The 24060-nt window shown below is 36.1% G+C and overlaps 1 protein-coding gene across 4 annotated transcripts in view; it reads left to right on the top strand.

Moving 5' to 3' along the window:
- The window catches only part of LOC127512648 (regulator of G-protein signaling 3-like), a 40252-nt gene extending 34676 nt beyond the window's left edge, over positions 1–5576 (top strand). For all 4 annotated transcript variants that reach the window (XM_051893750.1, XM_051893751.1, XM_051893752.1 and 1 more), the window contains 5 exons: positions 1369–1439; positions 2433–2537; positions 2759–2820; positions 3017–3183; positions 4100–5576. In XM_051893750.1, coding sequence (XP_051749710.1) covers positions 1369–1439; positions 2433–2537; positions 2759–2820; positions 3017–3183; positions 4100–4294 — 600 coding nt within the window. In that variant the 3' untranslated portion in view covers positions 4295–5576. The remainder of the gene's footprint in view (positions 1–1368; positions 1440–2432; positions 2538–2758; positions 2821–3016; positions 3184–4099) is intronic.
- Positions 5577–24060: the final 18484 nt, after the last annotated feature.

The raw sequence follows: 24060 nt of genomic DNA on the forward strand, positions 1-24060 counted from the left end.
AAATATTTCTGCATTCTGAGTACCACAATTTTTTTGATGTCACTAGATTAATTTGAAAATCAGTTTAAAACTTGAATATGGATAAATATGTCGTTAGTTAAAACCTCAATGATCAGTGTTGGAGAAAGTTACTTTTAAAAGTAATGCATTACAGTATTTAGTTACTCCCTAAAAAAGTAACAAATTGCACTACTTAGGTACTTTTTATGGAAAGTAATGCATTACATTACTTTTGGTTACTTGTAGCCCTGGGTTGGGCTTATTTGTTTGTTTTTTTGTGGCTGTTCGAACACATTTGACCACATGAGTGTCTTACACTGCGAAAAGCAATCCACTCTGATGTATTTTCGACTACCTCTAGAAGTGGACAAAAGTGGACAAGCTTAAAATGTTTTAGACCACGTTTACACCTGTATTTAGCATCGTCCACTTGCAGTCCGTTCGACCAAAACGCATTTTAATACCAGGTGTAAACAGGGCCAAAATGCACTATCCAAACTTAAATTGTTGTAATTTATGAATGCTTTGGAATACAGACATAAGGTTGGTCTCTTTTTAAATAAGACACTCAGCAGATTATTGCTAAAGTAAAAATAAATGACTAAAAAAAGTTATAGAAGTTTAAATTTACTGTGAAGAAAAAATACTGTACTAAACATTTTAAATTTTATACAAATTATAAATTTTACAAAATAATTTTGAATCTAAAAATGCTATAAAATCAAAGCCAAATGTCTAACCAAGTTGTGTTCCAAATTTGAAGTTGATATCACAAAAATTTCACCAAAATACCCACCAGGTGTCACCCACATTCCATTGAATTTAATAATCACAATAATAATCACAAATTAATACATTTCTGTCATAATTTCAATCTATCACACAACAACAACCAAATATGGAACCTTGAGTCTTAGACCAATGATACGTGTTCTGTCAAGATTAGAAAAGGGTTTAGTGCAGTAAATTGTGTAATATGATATGTAAACATGACACCACCCACTAGGGGGAGGAGTCCACTAAAATGAATTTAAGTCTGATTTCAAAATGGTTTTCACAGGATGAATACTGAGGGTGTAAGCTTTCAAATGATACCTATTTATGGTGATTAATAAAATATGTGATAGAAAAAAATGGCAGTTAAAACAAAGAGCTCCAAGCATCCCGTTAGCAGGACGGTGACAGTTAAGGGGTTAAAAGTAATAATGCACTATTTTACTTGAAAAAAGTAATCTGATTACGTAACTCGTGTTACTTATAATGTGTTACCCCAACACTGTCAATGATGATTCACACTCAAAAATCATTCATTAATACTTTAATGTAGTTTAAATCATTAAAAATACGTCTTTTGTAAATCTTCCACAGGTTTGTGGCAAACCAAACTGTAAATGTGACATGGGAAAAACTGGTGTCAAAAAGAAGAAATCCAAGAATTTGTAAGTCAAGCAACTTTTTTTCTTCTACTTCATTTGCAGTTTTATTGAATGAATCTCATAAAATTGTAAAGAAATGTTGGGGACATAATTCACTCCAAAATCAAAAGAAAAGATAATATTGTTTTTTAAATTTTGCAATTAAGAAAATAGCCTATTTGTAGCACCATTAATTTTTTTTTGCATTGTAACATTATTTTTATGACAACTGAGCAGATTTAAACATCCCTAGGCTAGTTGTCTGTAGATTTTTTTTTAATGGGAAGAAAATTAGGCTTATTTGTAGGATCATAAAGATTTCTTCATTAAGACATTATTTGTGACATGATAATGAGGCACATTCTCCATTAAATTCTCATTACTGTAATACAGAATTACTTGGTTGGTATAACCTAATAGAGTTGAGCTGATATTAAGTCATTTTGAATAATATTTTTGACTTGTTTTTGTTGTTTTGAGCCAGTTAAATCTGATGGTTCCACATCAATCACTTGATAAAACATATTTAAGAGTATAGTGAGAAAGATTTTCTTTATGCAAAAAAAAAAAAAATATATATATAATAATTTCTTGTTTTTTTATGTCCTTTTGATTTTAGGTAGCTCTAGACTGCTTATTATTTGCTATGTATCATGTTTTTCATTTACATAAAAATACAGTATACAGTATTTTTTTATTAAAATGTGCCGCATTATCATTATAAATGTCACAATGAAAAAAATCTCTTACAAACACAGACAATCTTCTTTATGCAAAAATATAATTTCGTTTTTAGGTGAATGCAACTCTGGAATATTTAGGTGTTCTGGTTGTATGATGTGAATGTAATGTTTTCCATTCTCCGGTTCACTGGAAAGCATTATTAGCATTATTAATGCCATTACTATCCATGTTCCTCCTACAATAAAGCTTACGACTGTAACCGGAACACAAGCACTTGAGCAAACAGTTAGCTAATAAATCACCTAATGTGATGCATTTTGTCTTGTCACACAGGGCCAAAGACATGAAAAACCGCCTGACTTTTCTGCGGAAGAAGACCAACGACAGACATGGAAGCAATCCAGCTAGCAAGCTCGAGAAAGTCCTTAAGTCAGACAAGTGAGTCCATGTGATAGTTTTATGTATCGAGACAGTCATTCAGAAACACTGAATGGGTGAATAGGCTGGGCTTTGATGAAAAAGTGTTGTGTGCAATCAAAACAACAGTGACGTTTTGGAGTTATTGAATAGATGGCCTATTTTGTGTGCTATAATTATCTGTGAATGGATCATTAGTGTGAGTCATGGCTTTGTTGACTGCTCTCTCTGCTCATCCACAGACCGACTCAAGAGGAAGCTCTCAAATGGGCAGAGTCACTTGATGCGCTGCTTTCTCACAAATGTAAGATATGTCTCATTTGATATGACAGCTGTGTTGATCTCTGCACTTCAGCAGCTGTTACTAATGTTTTAAACCATGTGGTTTATCCACATTAACCTCTGCTCCTGGATCCAAATCCAGATTTACCTCAGATTCTTTAATACTTATTCTGAGTTTTTTAATAAGCATTAGAGTAATTTTCTCTTCCCTTCTTCAGATGGCCTGGTAGTTTTCCGCTCCTTCCTGCAAACAGAGTTTAGTGAAGAGAATCTGGACTTCTGGCTGGCATGTGAGGATTTCAAGAGGATCAAATCACTGTCCAAAATGGCATCCAGAGCAAAGAAGATATTCACTGAGTACATCTCCATACAGTCCTGTAAAGAGGTGAGATGAAAAAGGGTAAAATTGTCTTTTTAAGGAACTTACTGAGCTTTTTAAATATTACTATTTAGGTTTAATTTGTTTTCATTTAAATTTTTGTTGAGTTCATTTTTAGTTTTTATTTCCAGCTTATAATTTCAGTGCTTCAATTTAAGCTTATTTCATCTAAGGCAACATTTCAAATTTTCTTTTAGTTTTTTGTGTAATATTTATTTTATTTTATTTTATTTCAGCTTTATTTCAGTTAACAAAATATTTTTAAAAGTTTTAGTTTTAGTTAATGATAATAAACTGGAATATCATTTCTTTTCTTTTTTTTTCTGGTTTGCTTGACCCAAAATGGCACCCTGGATGTTTAAGACTTTGATTTGACAGGCAAAAGTTTGCATATTAATAACATTTTAAAACAAAACTGTATAATTTTAAAGAAACAGTAATAAAAGATGATGCCAAAATACTTAAGGTTTTTTGTTTCAGCTATTTAAAGAGACTTTTTTTTCATGATCCTCAAGTCACCATGACATTTTGACTTAAAAGAAAAACATAAATCCATTTTAATTCAGAAATATATAACATATTCCAGTCATTGTATGTATGAACTGTGTTTTTAATGTTTTTTAAATAAATAAATAGACTTAAAGACAAAAAGTGATCTATATACAAAAATCATGCATTAATTACTGTCACGTGTGTGGAGAATTATACACAGAATAATGCATTTGAGTTCACAAAATGAATAATCAAAATTATATACTTGGTTTACTTGTTTTTATCAAAAACAAGTCTCACTGTGTTGTTCTTGGCAAAAACAGGATTTTGCTTGCAATTTGTAATTGATTCCAGGGGGCAGATGTGCCAGAAAACCAATCCAAAATGAATATGAAAAGTATCTTAAGCAGAGTCTTGTTTTATTTCCAAGGTTAATCTGGACTCGTACACCAGGGAGCACATCAAGGAAAACATGGAGAACATCTGCGGAGACTGCTTTGACCTGGCTCAGAGCAGAATCTTTGGACTAATGGAAAGAGACTCGTACCCTCGATTCCTCCGCTCTGACATTTACATGGAATTAACCAATCAAAAGAGACCTGGCTCCGCCACAGATCCATCGTAAAGCTATGGCATCAAACTGTATGCTGAAACTTTTAGATCAGTATTGCTGGAGATATGGATTTAGTAGAACAGGATGTGTCTACAATCACATTATTCACTGATGCACAGCTTTATATTGAAACATCAGTCAGCTAAGCACCTTGGAGAGCTCAGTCCGTTGGATCATTGCATGGACAAATTGTTTTTGGACGCTTCTGTGCTGCACCCTGTTGGACGCTTGTGGCAATAAGATGGCAATAAATGTGTTATGAACATACTGGAAGTGTTGACTCGAATCAATTTGCCAGCGCTCACAACGCCTTGGCACCTGTTGACCCAGTGGCTGTACATGGAGGGTGCAAATCATGATGGATATAGGAAAAAGAGAAATTTTGGTACCGTTTTGTTTAGCTTTACCAAGATACATTATTTCACTTTCTTTTCCTGCACAGACCTCTACATACTCCACCTTTACAAAGATCCCAGTTATATGTTTCTGAGTGAGATGATAAAAGTATCGGGGAAAGAACAAAAAGTATTAGTTAACATTAATGTCCTTTTTTATCTCAGTTGCCTTTGACAGCATGTTTATATTCTCTCAATACTATTGTTGAAAATCTTTGCAGACAGAATGCTAATTCTATTCTTATTACTTTCAAGGGCTTTGGTAACATTTCCAGGTTTGTTCTTTATGTAGTGGCCCCGTGGCTCTAACCCCTTTTCACAAGTGCAATATACATTTAGTTATTCTTATTAACATTTCTTTAACAAAAACAGTATATTAAAGGGGTCAAAAGTGTGTGTGTGTGTGTATATATATATATATATATATATATATATATATATATATATAAATATAATGCATCAAAGGATCAGTAAGAAAATGTGATTGCTGTTGTAAATAACAGGCTGAGATGTATGGAATAACAGTTATAGTGATGTTAAAAGTCTAAAGGTATTCTGTTTGTTGTTGTTGATGTTAGTCAGATGTTCACACGTCAAAGAAACCAGAATAACATAACATAAAAAAGTCAGAATTTCTGTTTAATAGTGGCTTAATATACAGGAGCATGTTTTTGTACATACGTGTTCTGTGTTGATTTACAAGATTATTTACCAGTTAGCTCATTGGGAGACTCATGTTTGGCAAATACAGTGTCAGTTTCCTCCTGCCTTCATCCTAACAATGTCCTTCCTTCTGTAATAATAAATATTTCTTGTATTTATTTGTGGGTTCATATTTCACTCACTGCTGCCTTTATATGTAACATATTCTCATCAAATAAATTTACTTTCAAGCATGAGGTCAAATGGATATTTATATACAGTTTTTGGAAATTACAATTATTGTTTTTATTATCATTGTGTTGTTGTTTTGAAATACCATAGGATTAATATATTGGCCTGATGAAGCTGGTGTACACCTAAAAATCTCCAGAGGGCAGCAAAGTTCCAGAATAATGCAATAGGCCAAAGCTTCTATTTAGGGTTAACTTACTAAAATTGTGTGTGTGTGTGTGTGTGTGTGTGTGTGTGTGTGTGTGTGTGTGTGTGTGTGTGTGTGTGTGTGTGTGTGTGTGTGTGTGTGTGTGTGTGTGTGTGTGTGTGTGTGTGTGTGTGTGTGTTTTAGTAAGTTAACACCATCTAGTGGAGGCCTTTGGCCTATTGCATTAAATATATATAATTACCTTTAGTTAATGCATTACAGTTTTTTTCAACTGCTTACACACAAAATCCTTACTTGTCACACAATTTCTGAAACCTGACACTCAAACAACGGAACCACACACCAAATCTGCAAAACCACACACTAATTCTTGGCCTTTGACTCATTTTTCAATTTCATAAAACACTTTTTGCAAAACACAACACACAAATCTCTATGTAACATGTCAACATCTCTGCCAATTACTATCTTGTACATAAATGTACATAGGAGCTCATGAAAGAAGAGCCTTAGGTTTTGAATAACTGTGTGTATATGATATATCCAAAAATAGAATATTATGGCAAAGGTGTTTGCAACTTAAGACAAATGTTTGCTTTTGAGATGTGTTTGTGATATTTTGAATGCAGTGCTTCATTTTGCGAGAGATGTGAGGCATTTTGCATTTTGTGTGTGCAATTCATGGATTTGTGTGTAAAGTTTTGAAAATGTGTGTAAGCAGTTGAAAAAAACTGTAACTAACATGAACCACTTTAACAATGAGCAAAATATTTGGTAACGCTTTATTTTAAGGTGACGTAGTTGCACGTTACATATAGTAATAACAGGAAATTATGCATAATTACAAGTAACTAACCCTAACCTTAACCCTATAGTAAGTACATGTAGTTAATTATTTGTTAATTTATTTGTGTAATTATACTGTAACAATGTCACCTTAAAATAAAGTGTAACCAAATATTTTTACAGCATTTATTAACCTTTGTTAGTTAGTACAAATGTTCATGTTAGTTCACAGTGCATTAACTAATGTTAACAGATAATGTTAACAATTTCTGATCTTAACAATGTATTAGTAAATGCTGAGATTAATAAATGCTGTAGAAGTATTTTATTGTTAGTTCATGTACTTAACTAATGGTAACAAATGAAACCTTATTGTAAAGTGTTTTCATAAAATGTATATATATGTAATGTATTATATATAAATAATTTATAATAATTATGTTATGTGTGCACACACACACAAGTATAAGAGTACATATATAATACATACTTTTTTTTATAAAAGTGGCATTCACGATATTGTGTATTTTTTAAATCTAAATAGTAATTGTATAAACAATTATGAAAATAACTAAATGACAGTCTGTTTTATCTCTGTTCCATGAATGCAGAGATGGAGGCAAAATATTTGGTGCAGGAGCACAGTGCTTCCTCTTACTTTCGGCTGGGTTTGACCCCCTCATGCAGGTGTGGAACACACTCCTTTAAACTTGAAGCTAATGTTGTACGAAAACAAATTAAAGGAAATTATCCGTGTGTAAGAAAACAGCAACATAATTAGAGGAAAGTGAAAACCATGTTTTGCCTAATATATTATGAAAGCTTTTGATCTTGCACTGTCTCTGATCCAAATATTTCTGTGATACGTGCAGCTGTGTCAGCACAAGAACAACTATTCGCTGTATGTATACTTTTATGACACAGTGCACCAGTGTGTTTACACCACAACATGTTTACCAAGTACTATAAGAGTTATTCCCCAGAGCGGCTCTGTAGGAATGACACAGACACTAAAACATTCACTCGGTACAGGATCTGTATTTTATAGATGTAAAAATATGAACACATATACTGTACATCCCAATTAGTAAGGCAGTCCATAAGAGAGCCTCTCTTATATGTGCAATGTCCCAAAAGCAGATGCTCAGTGAACACAATTGATCTGCGCTGATGAGTCATAGCCTCATTAATGACCCTGTAGGTGAAGGAAAGGACTCACATTGAACGCACTCAGACGCAGACAGGCAATAGGTCAAGTGAGTGACGGTGATGACGCACACAATCCAGATGTCTTTACCATGGCAGGATGTTTGCACATGGAGGTTAAGTAGGCTGAATACCTTGAAATATGTGTCAAAACATTTTCATATGTCAATAAATAAATGAGTAGCTAAAGACATTTTTCAAAAAAGTCTTTTTTCTTGAATTAATTTTATTTAAATTAAATTAAATATAAAACAAAATGAAAATGACAACTAAGGTGATATGTTCAAATTTTCACATTTGACCACAATGTTTTTAAACTGATATTTTGTGACTTTTAGATTATTTTTTCCCTTAATTTTAAATTAATATTTAAAAAGAAAACCTGTGAATTGTGAAAGAAATGACTTTACTTATTGTTACACTGTGCATGGTGGCATTAAATTGCTGATATTACATATTTAAGATTTTCAAGAGGCTTTCATTCACACCCATAGATGGTGCTGCAATCATACTGTTCAGCTGTACTGTAAAGAGCAGTACTGTCTGACCAAACAGTCTACGTTTGGACAGATAGAGGGATGGTAGGGAAATGATGGGGATGTGTTTCTGCAGTTCTGTGTCTGTGTATGGATGGATTTGAAGGGGTGGGAGAACACTTTCGGTATGGAAGGAATGTGATGACAGGAATCACCCTCCTCACACTTCATCAGCCTACTTCACTGTTTCTTCTTCACAAACATTAATAAAGCCTTGACTTTCTTAGAAAAGAGCCACAGTACACCTGTAATGACGCAAGAGGCAAATGCCTTCTAAAATTGTGGCAACAAACAGATTTTCAGCATGAAAAATGTTTGTATTCACTATAAATGAAGTATAAAGGAATGAACAAACTTACACATATATATTTAGGGGTTCAAGTTTTTGCTAGGATTATTTATTATTATTATGTATTTTTATGTGCACAACAAACTGTAAAGGACAGAAACGTGAAATTCAGACCAAATGGCTTTTATACGCATAGATTCCTTGGCTCATGATCTAGACATCCCACATACCTTAATTTCTTTCTGCCTGGAAAAGTTTTCTGCAATATTGGATTTTTTTAATAACATACTTTTACAGACTAGTCCTAGGTTTTTCGCCAGATCTCCACTAAATTTGGCATCCATGAAGTCTGGAGCAATTTTCAAAAACATGCTGAACTTTGAATTCAATTTGGCTGTCAGACACTGGATAAATGGATAATTGAAAAGTAATTGTATTTGTTGCTTATATGTAGAATATTTCAACACATTTATTAGAGCTCAGTCAATTGGTAGAGTCATGATAATGCTAAACATTACAATGGCTCTAACTATGGAACTTCAATTGGCTTGAAATTTTGCATGCAATTGTTGATCAAGATCTCAAGGGGGTATATGAGGACAATCCAAAACATAAGGAGAGAGTCTGAAAAACATTCAAAGTTTCATCTCATTTGGACAGAAGGTGGCGCTATAACAGTGAACAAGAAAAGTTACATTACATAAAACGATTGTAATTAATGTTCATTAATTTGTTTAAAAATTAAATGTCAGTAAAAAGACAAGTTTTAGAATATTAGCTTGAGGGCTGAAGGGGCTTGTTAATTTGATTGATAATTGCTACTTGCAGTTTTAGTTTATTTCTTGGCTCATAAAAACTATTACTTGTTTTTTTCATTCAGAAATGCAACAGGCAACGTGTAGATCCTTCTGGAAGGGGTTCACATTCAGAAACGCATTAAACTTTCAGCATTCCTCACTGTTCCCTAAGGTCCGTCATTATTTTAATTAACGTCTTCTAGTGCAGTATGTGTTCACCCTTGATTGATGGTTAAATTCAGATAAGTGCAGATGCGATGTGCTGTCAGGTACCAGCAGACAGAGCATCAGGAACACACGGACTGCACTTTTTATGGCTGCACTCTCTCTTTTTTTTTCCTGCCGTAAAGGATGAACTCATCGCTAAAAATGGATCCTGGTTCCTTCCTCATCACAGGCCTCATCATCAGCAGATTGGAGAATGGGCAATGAGCCAGGAGTCTTCATCCCTTAAAGGCACCCTCTTTTTCTTTTTCTTTTTTGTCGCTCTCTCTTTCTATCTCCATCCGTTGTTCTTTCATGCACAAAAATACATGAGCAACATTTACTTACTTTTGAAAAAGTGATCTGTTTGGAATGGGTCTGCATGAAGCTTCAGCTGACTGAGTTGTATTTTGTTCAAGTACGGACCTCATATGAGTGTGAAATTAATGTACTTAAGAAGTAAAATCTCAGCTCTGCATCACTTACATTCTCTGGTCTGAAACGGCACAAATACAGACAAGCAGAGGGACATGATTGAGTACAGAAAGGCCTTAAAATCTGCTAGATCTGCTTATTTTTCAAAACTTTTAGAAGAAAATAAACACAACCCTAGGTATTTATTTGATACAGTGGCTAAATTAACAAGAAATAAAGCTTCAACTTCTGATGTTTCCAAAGAGCACAGCAGTAATGACTTTATGAACTTCTTTACTTGCAAGATTGATAATATTAGAGAAAAAATTATAACCATGCAACCGTCTATTACAGTATCGCGTCAGATAGTGCATTGTAGTGTCTCTGAGGAAAAATTCAATTCATTTACTGCTTTAGGAGAGGAAGAATTGTCTAAACTTGTTAAATCATCAAAATCAACAACATGTATGTTAGACCCTATACCGACTAAGCTATTGAAAGAAATGCTTCCAGAGGTTATAGATCCTCTTCTTAATATCGTCAATTCATCTTTATCACTAGGACAGGTACCAAAAACTTTTAAGCTGGCTATTATTAAACCTCTTATTAAAAAAACACAACTTGATCCTAGAGAATTAGTCAATTACAGGCCGATCTCAAATCTCACTTTTCTGTCAAAAATACTAGAAAAGGTAGTATCATCACAACTATGTTCCTTTTTAGAAAGAAATAGTATCTGTGAGGATTTCCAGTCAGGATTTAGACCGTACCATAGTACTGAGACTGCTCTCATTAGAGTTACTAATGATTTGCTCTTATCATCAGATCGTGGTTGTATCTCTCTATTAGTGTTACTGGATCTTAGTGCTGCATTTGACACTATTGATCACAATATTCTTTTAAATAGACTCGAAAATTATGTTGGCATTAGTGGAATTGCATTGTCATGGTTCAAATCATACTTATCTGACCGTTATCAGTTTGTAGTAGTAAACGAAGAGATGTCATATCGATCACAAGTTCAATATGGAGTACCGCAAGGCTCAGTACTAGGACCGTTGCTGTTCACTCTGTACATGCTACCCTTGGGAGATATCATTAGGAATCATGGCGTTAGTTTTCACTGTTATGCTGATGATACTCAGCTCTATATTTCTTCGCGCCCTGACGAAACTTACCAATTCACAAAATTAACAGAATGCATAGCTGATATAAAAAATTGGATGACCAGTAATTTCCTACTACTAAATTCAGATTCTAATTTTTGGACCAAAAACATCTTCACGTAATAACCTAGAATACTGTCTAACACTTGATGGCTGCTCTGTTAAGTCTTCGTCGTCACTTAGGAACCTGGGTGTGCTCTTTGATACCAATCTTTCATTTGTAGGCCATGTTACTAGCATTTGTAAAACCGCATTCTTCCATCTTAAAAATATATCTAAACTACGACATATGCTCTCAATGAAAAATGCAGAACAGTTAGTTCATGTGTTCATGACCTCAAGGCTAGATTACTGTAACGCTCTACTGGGGGGTTGTTCTGCTCGCCTGATAAATAAACTACAGCTCGTACAAAATGCAGCAGCTAGAGTTCTTACTAGAACTAGGAAGTATGACCATATTATCCCAGTTCTGTCAACACTGCATTGGCTTCCTGTTAAACATCGTATAGATTTTAAAATCTTGCTAATTACTTACAAAGCACTAAATGGTTTAGCTCCCCAGTACCTGAGCGAGCTCCTAATTCATTATAGTCCTTCACGTCTATTGCGATCTCAGAATTCAGGCCAGCTGATAATACCTAGAATATCAAAATCAAAATGGTAGATCCTTCTCCTATTTGGCACCTAAACTCTGGAACAATCTTCCTAGCATTGTTCGGGAAGCAGACACACTCTGTCAGTTTAAATCTAGACTAAAAACGCATTTCTTTAACCTGGCATACACATAACACATTACCAATTTATATTTTCAAATCTGTTAAAGGATTATTAGGCTGCATAAATTAGGTCAGCCGGAACCGGGAACACTTCCTATAACGCCTGATGTACTCGTTACATCAGAAGAAGAATGGCATCTATGTAATATTAGTCTTTCTGGTTATCCCGAGGTTCACCGTAGTCAACCGGATCCGGGCCGTATCCAGGTGAGACCAAGGACCTGCGCCTTGACACAACCACAACGCAGCCCTGAAGTATCAGCAGAGATTGAGTCAACTAGATCATCCACTGTGAGGGCCTCATCGACACGACAGCCACGACAAAGTTCCTCAACAACCGTCCATACCGCTGTGATGAATACGATCCTCAATTGGATGGAACTGGAATAAATACTTTGAATGTTGCGATCCTGTCGGACTTATGATAGCTACCTGAATCGTAACAAAGCACTGTTGGCCAGAGGAGAACTGGCCCCCCGACTAAGCCTGGTTTCTCCCAAGGTTTTTTTCTCCATTTAAACACCTATTTGCCACTTGTCTGCCACCTGATGTCACCTGATGAAGTTTGGGTTCCTTGCCGCTGTCGCCTTTGGCTTGCTTAGTTGGGGACACTTGACATTTGATATTCAACAGTGCTTTGATCTGCCTGCATTGACACTATTCTTTTAAGAGCTGCTGTGCAGCCAAATAATGTACCAGTTATCAATGTAAAGCTGCTTTGACACAATCTACATTGTAAAAAGCGCTATATAAATAAAGGTGACTTGACTTGACTTGACTTGACTTGACTTGATATGGATAGAGAAACATCCCAGTGCCGTTGTGCTAAATGTCATCAGCTCAAACTTAAAGACCGGACTGTTGTATAAGTAAATACAGAGCATATTTTACTGTAGAATGGACAGTAGTAACTGTAACAATGAACTCCAGGAGGACAGGGTTTATGCCATCATTTCATTACTCCATCATCCAGAAAGAAGTCCATCAATAGATAATTTTGGGGTCATTTGGCCGCTGTCCAGATCAGTGGGTCAGTGCTCAATTTATGTTTGATCTACTGCTGATGACGACACTGAGAACATTCACAGCCCACACAGAGAAACAGTGTGAAGTTTACAACGTGTTACCTGAAATGTTAGCCTGTTATTTAATTCACGGAAGTATAGACTCTTTATATCACCGAATATCATATGAGGAGCAACCTGGTCAGTCCTAAAGTATCATTTAATTGTTTAAACATATGGGCAGCCCTTCAGGTTCTGTGTATAGCAGAATCATTCAGTTCTTTTTGCTGTGTTTGCCTGCCTTCTTTCAGTGCCTCAAATGTTTCCTATTATGTCTTTCATTTTTCCCGCTGTAAATACTCCACTCTCAAAAGTCTCTGCCAATGTTTGAAATACTCCAAAGTTTTCATTTTGCATCATTCACCCCCAAAGTATGCTTAAGTCAGTCTCCTTCAAACAGTGCCATGAACTGATTAGAAAAATATGGACAATTATAGACAGCTTAACCTCTTTTCTAAAAAAACTGAAGCTGGTTTGTATTTCCTCAGTCTCTAACCTGAGTTCAGAGAGGAGCCAAGGAAAATAAACGTTAATGGTGTATTCCACAGTGTGGGTTGTATATTATTAACATTAAGGGCAGCATCCAAAAAATATATATGGCAAAAATATAAAAACAGTCTCATCGACCATGCTGGCACATTCCTGGTGCCTCCAAAAGTCATTTCAGACTGACTCCACTGCAGATTTGCAGGCATAAGAAGGGCAGGAACAGAAGTGAAAGAGTTTAACTGAAATATTTACTGGGCTTTTGATGTAAGGAGAGAGAACAAGAGAGAACAAGAACAACAGCATAAACATAACAGAAACAAACATTCACTGCTAAGAATACAAAATAAGATGTCAGTGGTTATTGGTTGGTTTTGTACTGATTTCTTTTACCTATACGTCTATGTTCTGTTTTCTTATGTATGTTATCTGGGTTAAAGAAAGCTGAGGAGTATTGATAATATTTGTGCAGTCCACTCTTAATGAGTTGTTTCATTTTCATGCATATATTAATAACTGTAAGTCATACACTACCATTCAAAGTTTGGGGTCAGTAAGATTTTTAAATGTTTTTAAAAGAAGTCTCTTATGTTTATATAGCAAGACTGAATTTATTTGATCAAAAATACAGTAAAAACAGCAATATTGTGAAATATTACTAAAAAATAACTAATACTTGTATTTTAAAATGTAATTTATTCCTGTGATGGCAAAGCTGAATTTTCAGCAGCTATTACTCCAGTCTCACAGTGTCACATGATCCTTCAGAAATCATTCTAATATGATGATTTGGTGCTCAGGAAACTTTTCTTATTATTATCAGTTGAAGACAATTTTTGTGGAAACTGTGATACATTTTTTTTCCAGGATTCTTTGATAAATATAAATGTAAAAAGAACAGCAATTATTTAAAATGAAATATTTTGTGACATCATAAATGTCCAAACCTTTGAGCGGTAGTGCATATCCCTATACTGTATGTCATCATCAATTACAGTATATAGTGAGATATATCAATTAGGCCAGAGATTGTCTGTGATATGTAGAATATATTTGGAAATATGTCCAATTATTTTAAGTGAATGGTACGGAAGGAAGCCAAAAAGTTTTTGACAACATATCTAAGAGGATGATAGCACCATTGTATCACTATGCGGGATTGTGTGGTAGTTAAAACTCAGAACTGGTCCCACAATGAAAAAGAGAATGAAAAAATGGCTTGTAAATGATGCTTGAGGCTATAGTGAGAACTGAGAAGTTAATTAAGTTACCTGAAAACATATCTTGTTCTGCTCATGTATAGTGAGTCTGAATGACACTTGTTAGCAAATACAGTTGTCAAACACTAACTATAGCAAAAGTTTACTCTAATTTTATTTTTGATATCTGAAACTTTTAATGTGACCAATATATTTAGTAATCATCATGCTCAGAGGTTGAATTTACACTGGTCCGAACTGTACATACTTAAAGTTGGTTAATAGTGTTGTATGGCATATTAGCTTCACAAAGCTGTTTCTTGGGTTACCTCTAGCTTTCTCATGAGAGGATAACCACGAGGTTTCCAATGAGAAGCAAAACAAGAATTTCCTGCTTTCCAGAACATTTTTCTCTCCCAAACAAAATTCCACAATAATTCTAAACAGCTGTGTATCGCACCTCTGATACTGACAGCATGCGTGTGTTCACAAAACTATGTTTTGTACTGGCCCTGACCCAATGCCCTACTTGAGAGAGTCACCTGATTCAAATATTACCCATGCAGCCAGTCCTTTGTTGTTTCTTTACTGAGTAATTAAACTGGAGCAGTTCACTTGCCTGCTAAATCTTCACCCAGCTGACCTCAGATCTGCACATGTCATATTTCCTCTATTGTGTGATGTCATGGTGCAGATAAGAGTGACAGTCAGGCAGCATTCAAGAGCTTTTTTGGCAGCACATGCTGTCAGAGTGCTCTCAGGGGAATGGACTCAGCGCAAGTACTGGGAAAGCAAACTTGCAAAACAAAGCTGCCAATTCATATCCCCTCTTTCATCTCTGATCTAGGAGATGTAGACAGATTTGTGTAGGAAAACACAGATACATAGACACACAAAGCAGGCTCGTTATAAATATTGAAGATACAATAGTTCAAATAAATCAATATTGTCTAAATTACATATTAGACACAATATTTCCACATTGTTTGTTTGCGCTCTGCCAACTAAAGCAGTTTCAAACAAAACCAAAGGAGAATCGGCCATTGCAAGTACAGTACAGATTTTGAATTAATCAACTGAATGAATGATTCAATGACTCTCTCATAAAGACAGTTCTCACTACTAACTGGCTTAATTATGCAACCTGCATAATATACCAAATGCAAAATCTCCATAGTGCAATGTTTAAAAGAAAGTAAAATAGTAATATTTAGAATGTATTATAAAGTAATTCATTTGAATTATTTGGAAAAAATATTTTTGTCTTGTCACATTCAAATTCTACATGAATCATGAAAACAGCAAAATAGCAAAACTTGACAAATATAAATATATTGCCCATTTAACAGTCAAATGTTTAGCTTCGTTCTTACCTCACACCCTTTCAAGCGTTAAAACAGAAGCATCGAGATGGAATTCACGCTCACACTATTTGATTTGATTGGCCATTTTAAACATTTTGACATTGACATGAACGAGTGTGGTTTTGTCATCCTAACACCATACGGAGCAGTGCGTAATGAGAGTAGAGTAGAACAGCATATGGTTCACTTGATAACCTTAGAGTCAACTAACTTTGGTTCAGTGATCAGTTTTATGCATAGTAGGGATAATAATAATAATGATAATAATAATAATTGTAATAATAACTTATAACAACGCTATAATATGCAACATGATCAGCAGTGCTAAACATTTTGCTGAGACAGTGGGAGCTTAATTTGCTCCTGTCCATGAACTAGACTAGCTGTAGGGAAATTGTTAACCAATAAAAAATATATAATAATAATAATAATAATAATAATAATATTAATATTAATAATATATATATATATATATATATATATATATATATATATATATAGGCCTATATCTAACCAATAAATACCCAAATAAGCAATAAAAAATTATTTATCTTTTATTATAAACTGACTATAAAATAAATGTTATACAAAGATAATTCCATTACACAGAGTATGAACAATCATGTATTATATGCTTAAATTACTTGCTGTATTTGTATAGTATTTTCAGTTTTATTCAAATTTATTTATTCCATCCCACCACTCAGTTAAAAAGTCACAGTGTTCCTGTGTAATACACTAACATTTATAAAACAGCACATCCTACCGACAGAGGTACCGACATGGATTGCACATTATTAGTTTCTTTCTAGGAGAAATGTAGGCCTATGTAAATAATTGTTACTGCGGATGTATTAAAATTCAAAGCTTACAATGCATCATCTTGCATCTTGTTATAAACGCCTGGAAATAAATCTTCCTAGCTGTCTTAAAGTCCATACTGTAGGCAGTCAGCGTTTTTTTTTTTTTTTTAATTTATTTATTTTTATTTAGTTCTTTTGAATATTTTATAATTAAGTAAATATTTTCCTCTCTTCTTTTTTGACCAACACCAACTTCGGGCAGAGATCTCGAAACAATAGTCAAATTCAAAATTTAAAAAGGAGCATTTTACTAGCATGGCAGTTTGCATATTATTTGTTTAATCAAATGTTAATCTAACCAATGTTTAAGACGTTATCTTAACTTCAAAATAACCTACATGTTGTTAACGAAACCATTATTAAATAATTTGCAGTTACTGTACAAAAAACGATATCATACAGCACAACATAAACTTAAAGTACTTTGATACCACAGCAAAAACTCCTAACTAATAAAGTTCAAACATTATTAAAGACAAATGAACAGACAGGTAAAATAAGAAATTAAAACATAGATAAATACTATAGAACAGTTACAAATAGTTAGGTCTAACAGTAGGCTAGTATTCAGGTACAGAAATGTAATAATTCATACAAGTATAAATATAATTGTAATTACACTGCATGCATAGTGTTCACTGTATTTAAATATAGATTAATCATTGTTAAAGTTGTTTTGTTGTTTGACAAATAATAACAGCAGTTATTTTTAGGCTGCTGTCACTAAATGCATGCAACCAATGTACGAATACACGACCGAATGCACGAAACCAATATGATGAAACATGATCTGATTTCTTTCTCAAGTTATCTCAACTGTTTAGGTTCACTTAAGACTTTACTGTATATAAGAATACTTGTCGAGACGGGGATTTTGAGATCATTTTGTGTGTATGTGTCCGTTCAAGCTCAAGGAGTCACGAAAAAGCTTGATTATGTGTTCGCACGTAATCTGAAAGGCGCCTCTGTATGCGTGCGTGCATTGAATGTGTGTGCACAGAAAACAATGTGCAATTGCGAATTTTGTCTCTTCTTGCATTTGAATGGTTTAAAAATGCTTGAGTGTTTTAAATTGTTCAGACTTACAAACATAAGAAACTTTCACTATATAATGGCTAAATGCAATTAATCCATGAATCACATGCATTCCGAACCGTGGGGCCTGGTTCGTACAGATCACGGATCAACTACGATCTGTTGCACCCCTAATTCTTTTATTTAGCAAAATAAACTGAAAATAGTACAAACTTTGCTAAAGTGATTGTTTTGAACAAGAATTAACTTAGACATTATGCAAAACATATTATTTTAGCTAAAGTATGTGTATCAATACTTTGTCAGCTCATACATTTATAACAACAAACTTTTAAACAAACAAACCACTTTTATGATTTATTTTTACACAAAATCTGTTGCTCTATCAATGTCCAATAACACACACACACACCTATATATATATATATATATATATATATATATATATATATGTATATAAAAAATTTTAAGGTGTGCCTTTAGCCCCATTATACCCTACCATTTTTTATTATATTTTATTATATTATATTATTTTATTATATATTATTATATATTTTTTATTATTTTATTATACTTTTGCCTGTTGCGATTACATACATTCGTTGACTTAGGATACATATGTTAAATATATCTAAATGCAAAACCTAATAAAAGTAAGTAATTATGTCTTAAAACATTGTTCTCAGCAACCAGGTCATTCACAGCCCTGTATATATTTATAATTATTATATAGGCTATAGCATCTAGCGACTACACCAAAATATTACATACACTGTAAAACTCAATAAGATCAAAATACTCAAAACATTTGATTAAACGTATTACCTAAAAACATTTAAGTAAACTAACTAATTTTTTTAAGTTAGTAGAACTTAAAAAAAATTGTGACAAGTGGAGCGATGTTGAGAGCCGTGGAAGCAGAGCAAGGCCAGTGTGGTGCACAGGTGTCTCTCATTAACAATCACATCACTGGCATCCCTTCGCTCCCACAGTTCTCAGCTTAGCCCAATTCACCATTTACATAAACATCACATTCAGATCATCAGTTAAATGTTAGATAGCAAATAACACATGCTATTATAACTATCAGAGACTGTCATTATATACTTGCATGTATATAATCAAACAACATTCAGTATATGGTCTAAAGTTTTGCAGCCCATCCTCAACCTAACCACAGGCTCTACTCCTCACCACAATGATAACCCTACAAAACTAACATAACAAAACCACCTGTAAATCCCAATATAACACAACATTAAACACTAACTTATATCTCCCTATGTAAATCTTGTGCAAAAACACACAAAATAACACTTAATTTCAACAATGATTTATACAGTCTGACGCAAGGCATGCTGGGAATTAGAAATCTGCTGCAACTCAACTCAATAATATTAAGTTCAGTTTACTACAATGAAATGTTGAGTTCACACACTTTCTTTTTCTATTAAGTACAATGAACTTTCATTATCATTTGAGTGAAACAAACTTATTTCATTTAATTAATTTCACTGTTCGGTTTCACAGTGTTTGATTCTCTTTATTTCTTTCCATCAAAAACTACAGATACAATAAAACAATAACAGACTTAATGTGACATAGAGCCTTTTCATTGATTAACATTCAAGCCAGTAATTATTCAATAAAAAAAAAAAAATAATTATAAAAAATAATGTTAATGTTAATGTTTAGTTTATTTTTCTCCTATAAATATAGCAGTATTGATTTATTAACAGTGTTGAACACCAGTGACATTTTCATAAAAAATGAAGATTGAAGAATTGAAGATTGAAGAATAAAGATTGTTTTTACATGCATTTAAAAAAAAAAAAAAAAGATTAAATTATTTTGTCAATATCATTTTAAAAAACCATCATCCTGTAATCATTTGATCAGACTCTAATCAAATCATAACATTAAATACGTTATTTCAATAAAAATCTGTCAAAAAAACATAAAAAATTACATTAAATTAATTATATTGAAACGAATTATCTAAAAAATCGGTTTAAATGTAAATCAGTACCTTTTTAACAATATAGAGACTATCTATTTCATACTATCTTCAGACTATCTATCCATTTCTTAATACAACCAGCTTGTGTTGTAACTCAACTTATCTCTTCCCTCTCTCTTTTTCTCACAGTGTTTCATAGATCGTGTTGCAGACACAAACAGCCTAGCACAATTTCACAATTGTTTTGGATTGCCCATCTTACATCTAACATCAAACTGAGCATGCCAACTATGCCAGCCTATTTCCAACAAGGAGCACCTATGGTAGGCTGTTTCCGTCAGGCAGCAACCGTCCCTGGCTGTTACCTGAAGGGAGCAACCACATTTAGCTCTTTCCAACAAGAAACATCCATGCCCATGTGGGCCACATGTCTACCACCAGGTGCCCATGTGCCCGCTGGGCCCACTTATTACCTAGATGTGGTCATATGCTTCCCACAAGAAGCACCAATGCCCACTGGGAACCCACAGGGATTATTCATGCCCACTTATTACCCACAGTGTACCATCCTCCCACCAGGTTCCTGCATACCTGCTGGGCCCACCTATTACACACAGGTGGGCATCTGTTTCCCTCAAGAAGCACCCATGCCCATCGGGACCCTGCAAGGACACTTTGTGCCCACCTATTACCCATGGGAAACTATCTATTACCCAAAAGAAGCACCAGAGACCCTCACCAGGACCCTACAGGCAGTATCCGTGCCTACTGAGATCCCACAGGGAGCACATGTGTTTGAGTGTTCTTCTCAGGGAGCACCCATACCTGAGTGTTCCTTGCTGGAAGCACCCGTGCCCAAGTGTTCCTCACAGAGAGCACACCCAGATCTCTGCAAGGCCTATATGTGCCTGCTAAGACCCCACAGGTTGCATTACTTGCTGGGACCCCACAAGGAGTGTCCGTACCTACTGAGATTCCACAGGAAGCACATATGTCTGAGTGTTCCTCTCAGGGAGCACTCATACCTGAGTGTTCCCTGCTGGAAGAACCTGTGCCTGAGTGTTCCTCTCAAAAGACACTCGGATCCCTGCAAGGTGTATATGTGCCTGCTAAGACCCCACAGGGTGCATTACTTGCCGAGACCCCACAAGGAGTATCCATGCCTACTGAGATCCCACAGGGAGCACATATGTCTGAGTGTTCCTCTCAGGGAGCACCCATACCTGAGTGTTCCCTGCTGGAAGCACCCGTGCCCAAGTGTTCCTCACAGGGAGCACCTGTGTCTGAGTGTTCCTCTCAAAAGGCATCCGGATCCCTGCAAGGTGTATGTGTGCCTGCTAAGACCCCACAGGGTGCACTACTTGCCGGGACCCCACAAGGAGTATTTGTGCCTACTAAGATCCCACAGGGAGCACATGTGTCTGAGTGTTCCTCTCAGGGAGCACCCATACCTGAATGTTCCCTGCTGGAAGCACCCGTGCCCAAGTGTTCCTCACAGGGAGCAACTGTGCCTGAGTGTTCCTCTCAAAAGACACCCGCATCTCTGCAAGGTTTATATGTGACTGCTAAGACACCACAGGGTGCACTACTTGCTAGGACCCCACAAGGAGTATCCATACCTACTGAGATCCCACAGGGAGCACATGTGTCTGAGTGTTCCTCTCAGGGAGCACCCATACCTGAGTGTTCCCTGCTGGAAGCACCCATGCCCAAAGCACCCATGCCCAAGTGTTCCTCACTTGGAACACCTGTGCCTGAGTGTTCCTCTCAAAAGACACCCGGATCTCTGCAAGGTGTATATGTGCTTGCTAAGACTCCACAGGGTGCACTACTTGCCAGGACCCCACAAGGAGTATTCGTGCCTACTGAGATCCCACAGGGAGCACGTGTGTCTGAGTGTTCCTCTCAGGGAGCACCCATACCTGAGTATTCCGTGCTGGAAGCACCCGTGCCCAAGTGTTCCTCACAGGGAGCACCTGTGCCTGAGTGTTCCCCACAGGGAGTTCCCATGCCCACATTGTTCAGCGTGGGAGTTTCTATACCTGCCTCTTCCACAAGGAACCTTCAAGTCCAGAAAAAGCAATCACAGCCTTCATGTCTGTTTCAGGAGTGCCAGCTGTATAAACCTCAAGCCTCTTTGAGACAGAGAGCACCCAAGTCTGTCAAGTCCCCACAGAGATCTTTGCCCTTGTGTTCCTCGCCGGGAGCACCCATCCCCACTGGGACCCCACCGAGCCAGACTCCTCTCCCAGCCCACCCTGAAAAAATGGAGGCAGTAGAAACCTTAAGGCCTTCATCACAGACAACTGGGACCCCACAAAAAGTATCCAAATCATTCAAGACTGCACAAGGAGCACCTGTGATTGAGTGTTCCCCACAGGGAGCACCCATGCCTGAGTGTTCCTTAGAGGAAGCACCTGTGCCTGAGAATTTCCCAGATTGAGGACCGTTGCCCAAGCGTACCTCAGAGGGATCATATATGTGTTCCCCACAGGGAGCACCTGTGCCCAAATGTTCCCCCCAGGGAGCATCTCTGCCCACCAGGAGCACACAGTGGTGCCTAAGAGTTTTTTAGAGAAAGGACCGTTGCCCAGATGTTCCGCTGAGGAATCACCCATGCCTGCCTGCTCTTCACATGGAGCACCCATGCCCAAGTTGTTCACTCTGGGAATATCTGTACCTGTCTCTTCCACAAGGAAACTTCATACCAAGAAACAGCATTCACATCAGCCTAGCAGTGCAGACAGCATAAGTCTCAAACCTCCTAATACAGAGAATGTCCTTGCCTGTCAAGGCCCCACAAAGATCACCTGTGCCCGATTGTTCCACACAAAGAGCACCCATGTGGTGTTCTTCAGAGAGAGAATCCATGCTTTAGTGTTCCTCAGAGGGAGCACCCATTCCTCAGTGTTCCTCTCAAAGAACACCGGTTTTCACAGGATCCCAGCAGGGAGTATACATGCCTGATGAGACCCCACAGGGAGCACCTGTGCCTGAGAGTTTTTCAGCGAAAGAACCAGTGCCCAAGTGTTCCCCAGAGGAATCATCCATACCAAAGTGTTCCCCACAGGGAGCCCCCATGCTCAAATGTTCCCCACAGAGAGCATCTGTGTCCACCAGGAGCACATAGAGAGCAGTGGTGCTTGAGAGTTTTTCAGAGAAAGGACCATTGCCCAGATGTTCCCATGAGGAATCACCCATGCCTGCCTGCTCTTCACATGGAGCACCCATGCCCAAGTTGTTCACTCTAGGAATATCTATACCTGTCTCTTCCACAAGGAACCTTCATACCAAGAAACGACATTCACATCAGCCTCAGCAGTGCAAGCAGCATAAGTCTCAAATCTCCTTAAAGGAATAGTTCACTTTCAATTAAAAATTTCCTAATAATTTACTCACCCCCCATGTCATTCAAGATGTCCATGTCCTTCTTTCTTCAAGCGAAAAGAAATTAAGGTTTTTAATGAAAACATTCCAGGATTATTCTCCTTATAGTGGACTTCAATGGTCTCCAAACGGTTGAAGGTCAAAATTACAGTTTCAGTGCAGCTTCAAAGGGCATTAAATGATACCAGATGAAAAATAAGGGTCTTATATAGCGAAACGATCGGTCATTTTCTAAAAAAAAATCAAAATGTATATGCTTTATAGGCACAAATGATCGCATCACAAGTGCTTCCACCAGAATGCGATTCCGTATTCTTCAAAAAGCTTACGCTAAATGTCCTACGCCTTCCCTATTCAACTTACGGAAAAAACGGAACTGGCGCCACGTTCGTTCTGTAAGTTGAATAAGGGAGGCGTAGGACATTCAGTGTAAGCTTTTTGAAGAATACGGAATTGCGTTCTGGTGGAAGCACTTGTGATGCGATCATTTGTGCCTATAAAGCATATACATTTTGATTTTTTTTTAGAAAATGACCGATTGTTTTGCTAGATAAGACCCTTATTCCTCGTCTGGTATCGTTTAAAGCCCTTTGATGCTGCACTGAAACTGTAATTTTGACCATCAACTGTTTGAAGACCATTGAAGTCCACTATAAGGAGAAAAATCCTGGAATGTTTTCATCAAAAACCTTAATTTCTTTTCTACTGAAAAAAGAAGGACATGGACATCTTGGATGACATGGGGGTGAGTTAATTATAAGGAAATTTTTATTTGAAAGTGGACTAATCCTTTAAGACAGAGAATGTCC

This window comes from Ctenopharyngodon idella, chromosome 5 (genome assembly GCF_019924925.1).
Source record: "Ctenopharyngodon idella isolate HZGC_01 chromosome 5, HZGC01, whole genome shotgun sequence".
NCBI lineage: Eukaryota > Metazoa > Chordata > Actinopteri > Cypriniformes > Xenocyprididae > Ctenopharyngodon > Ctenopharyngodon idella.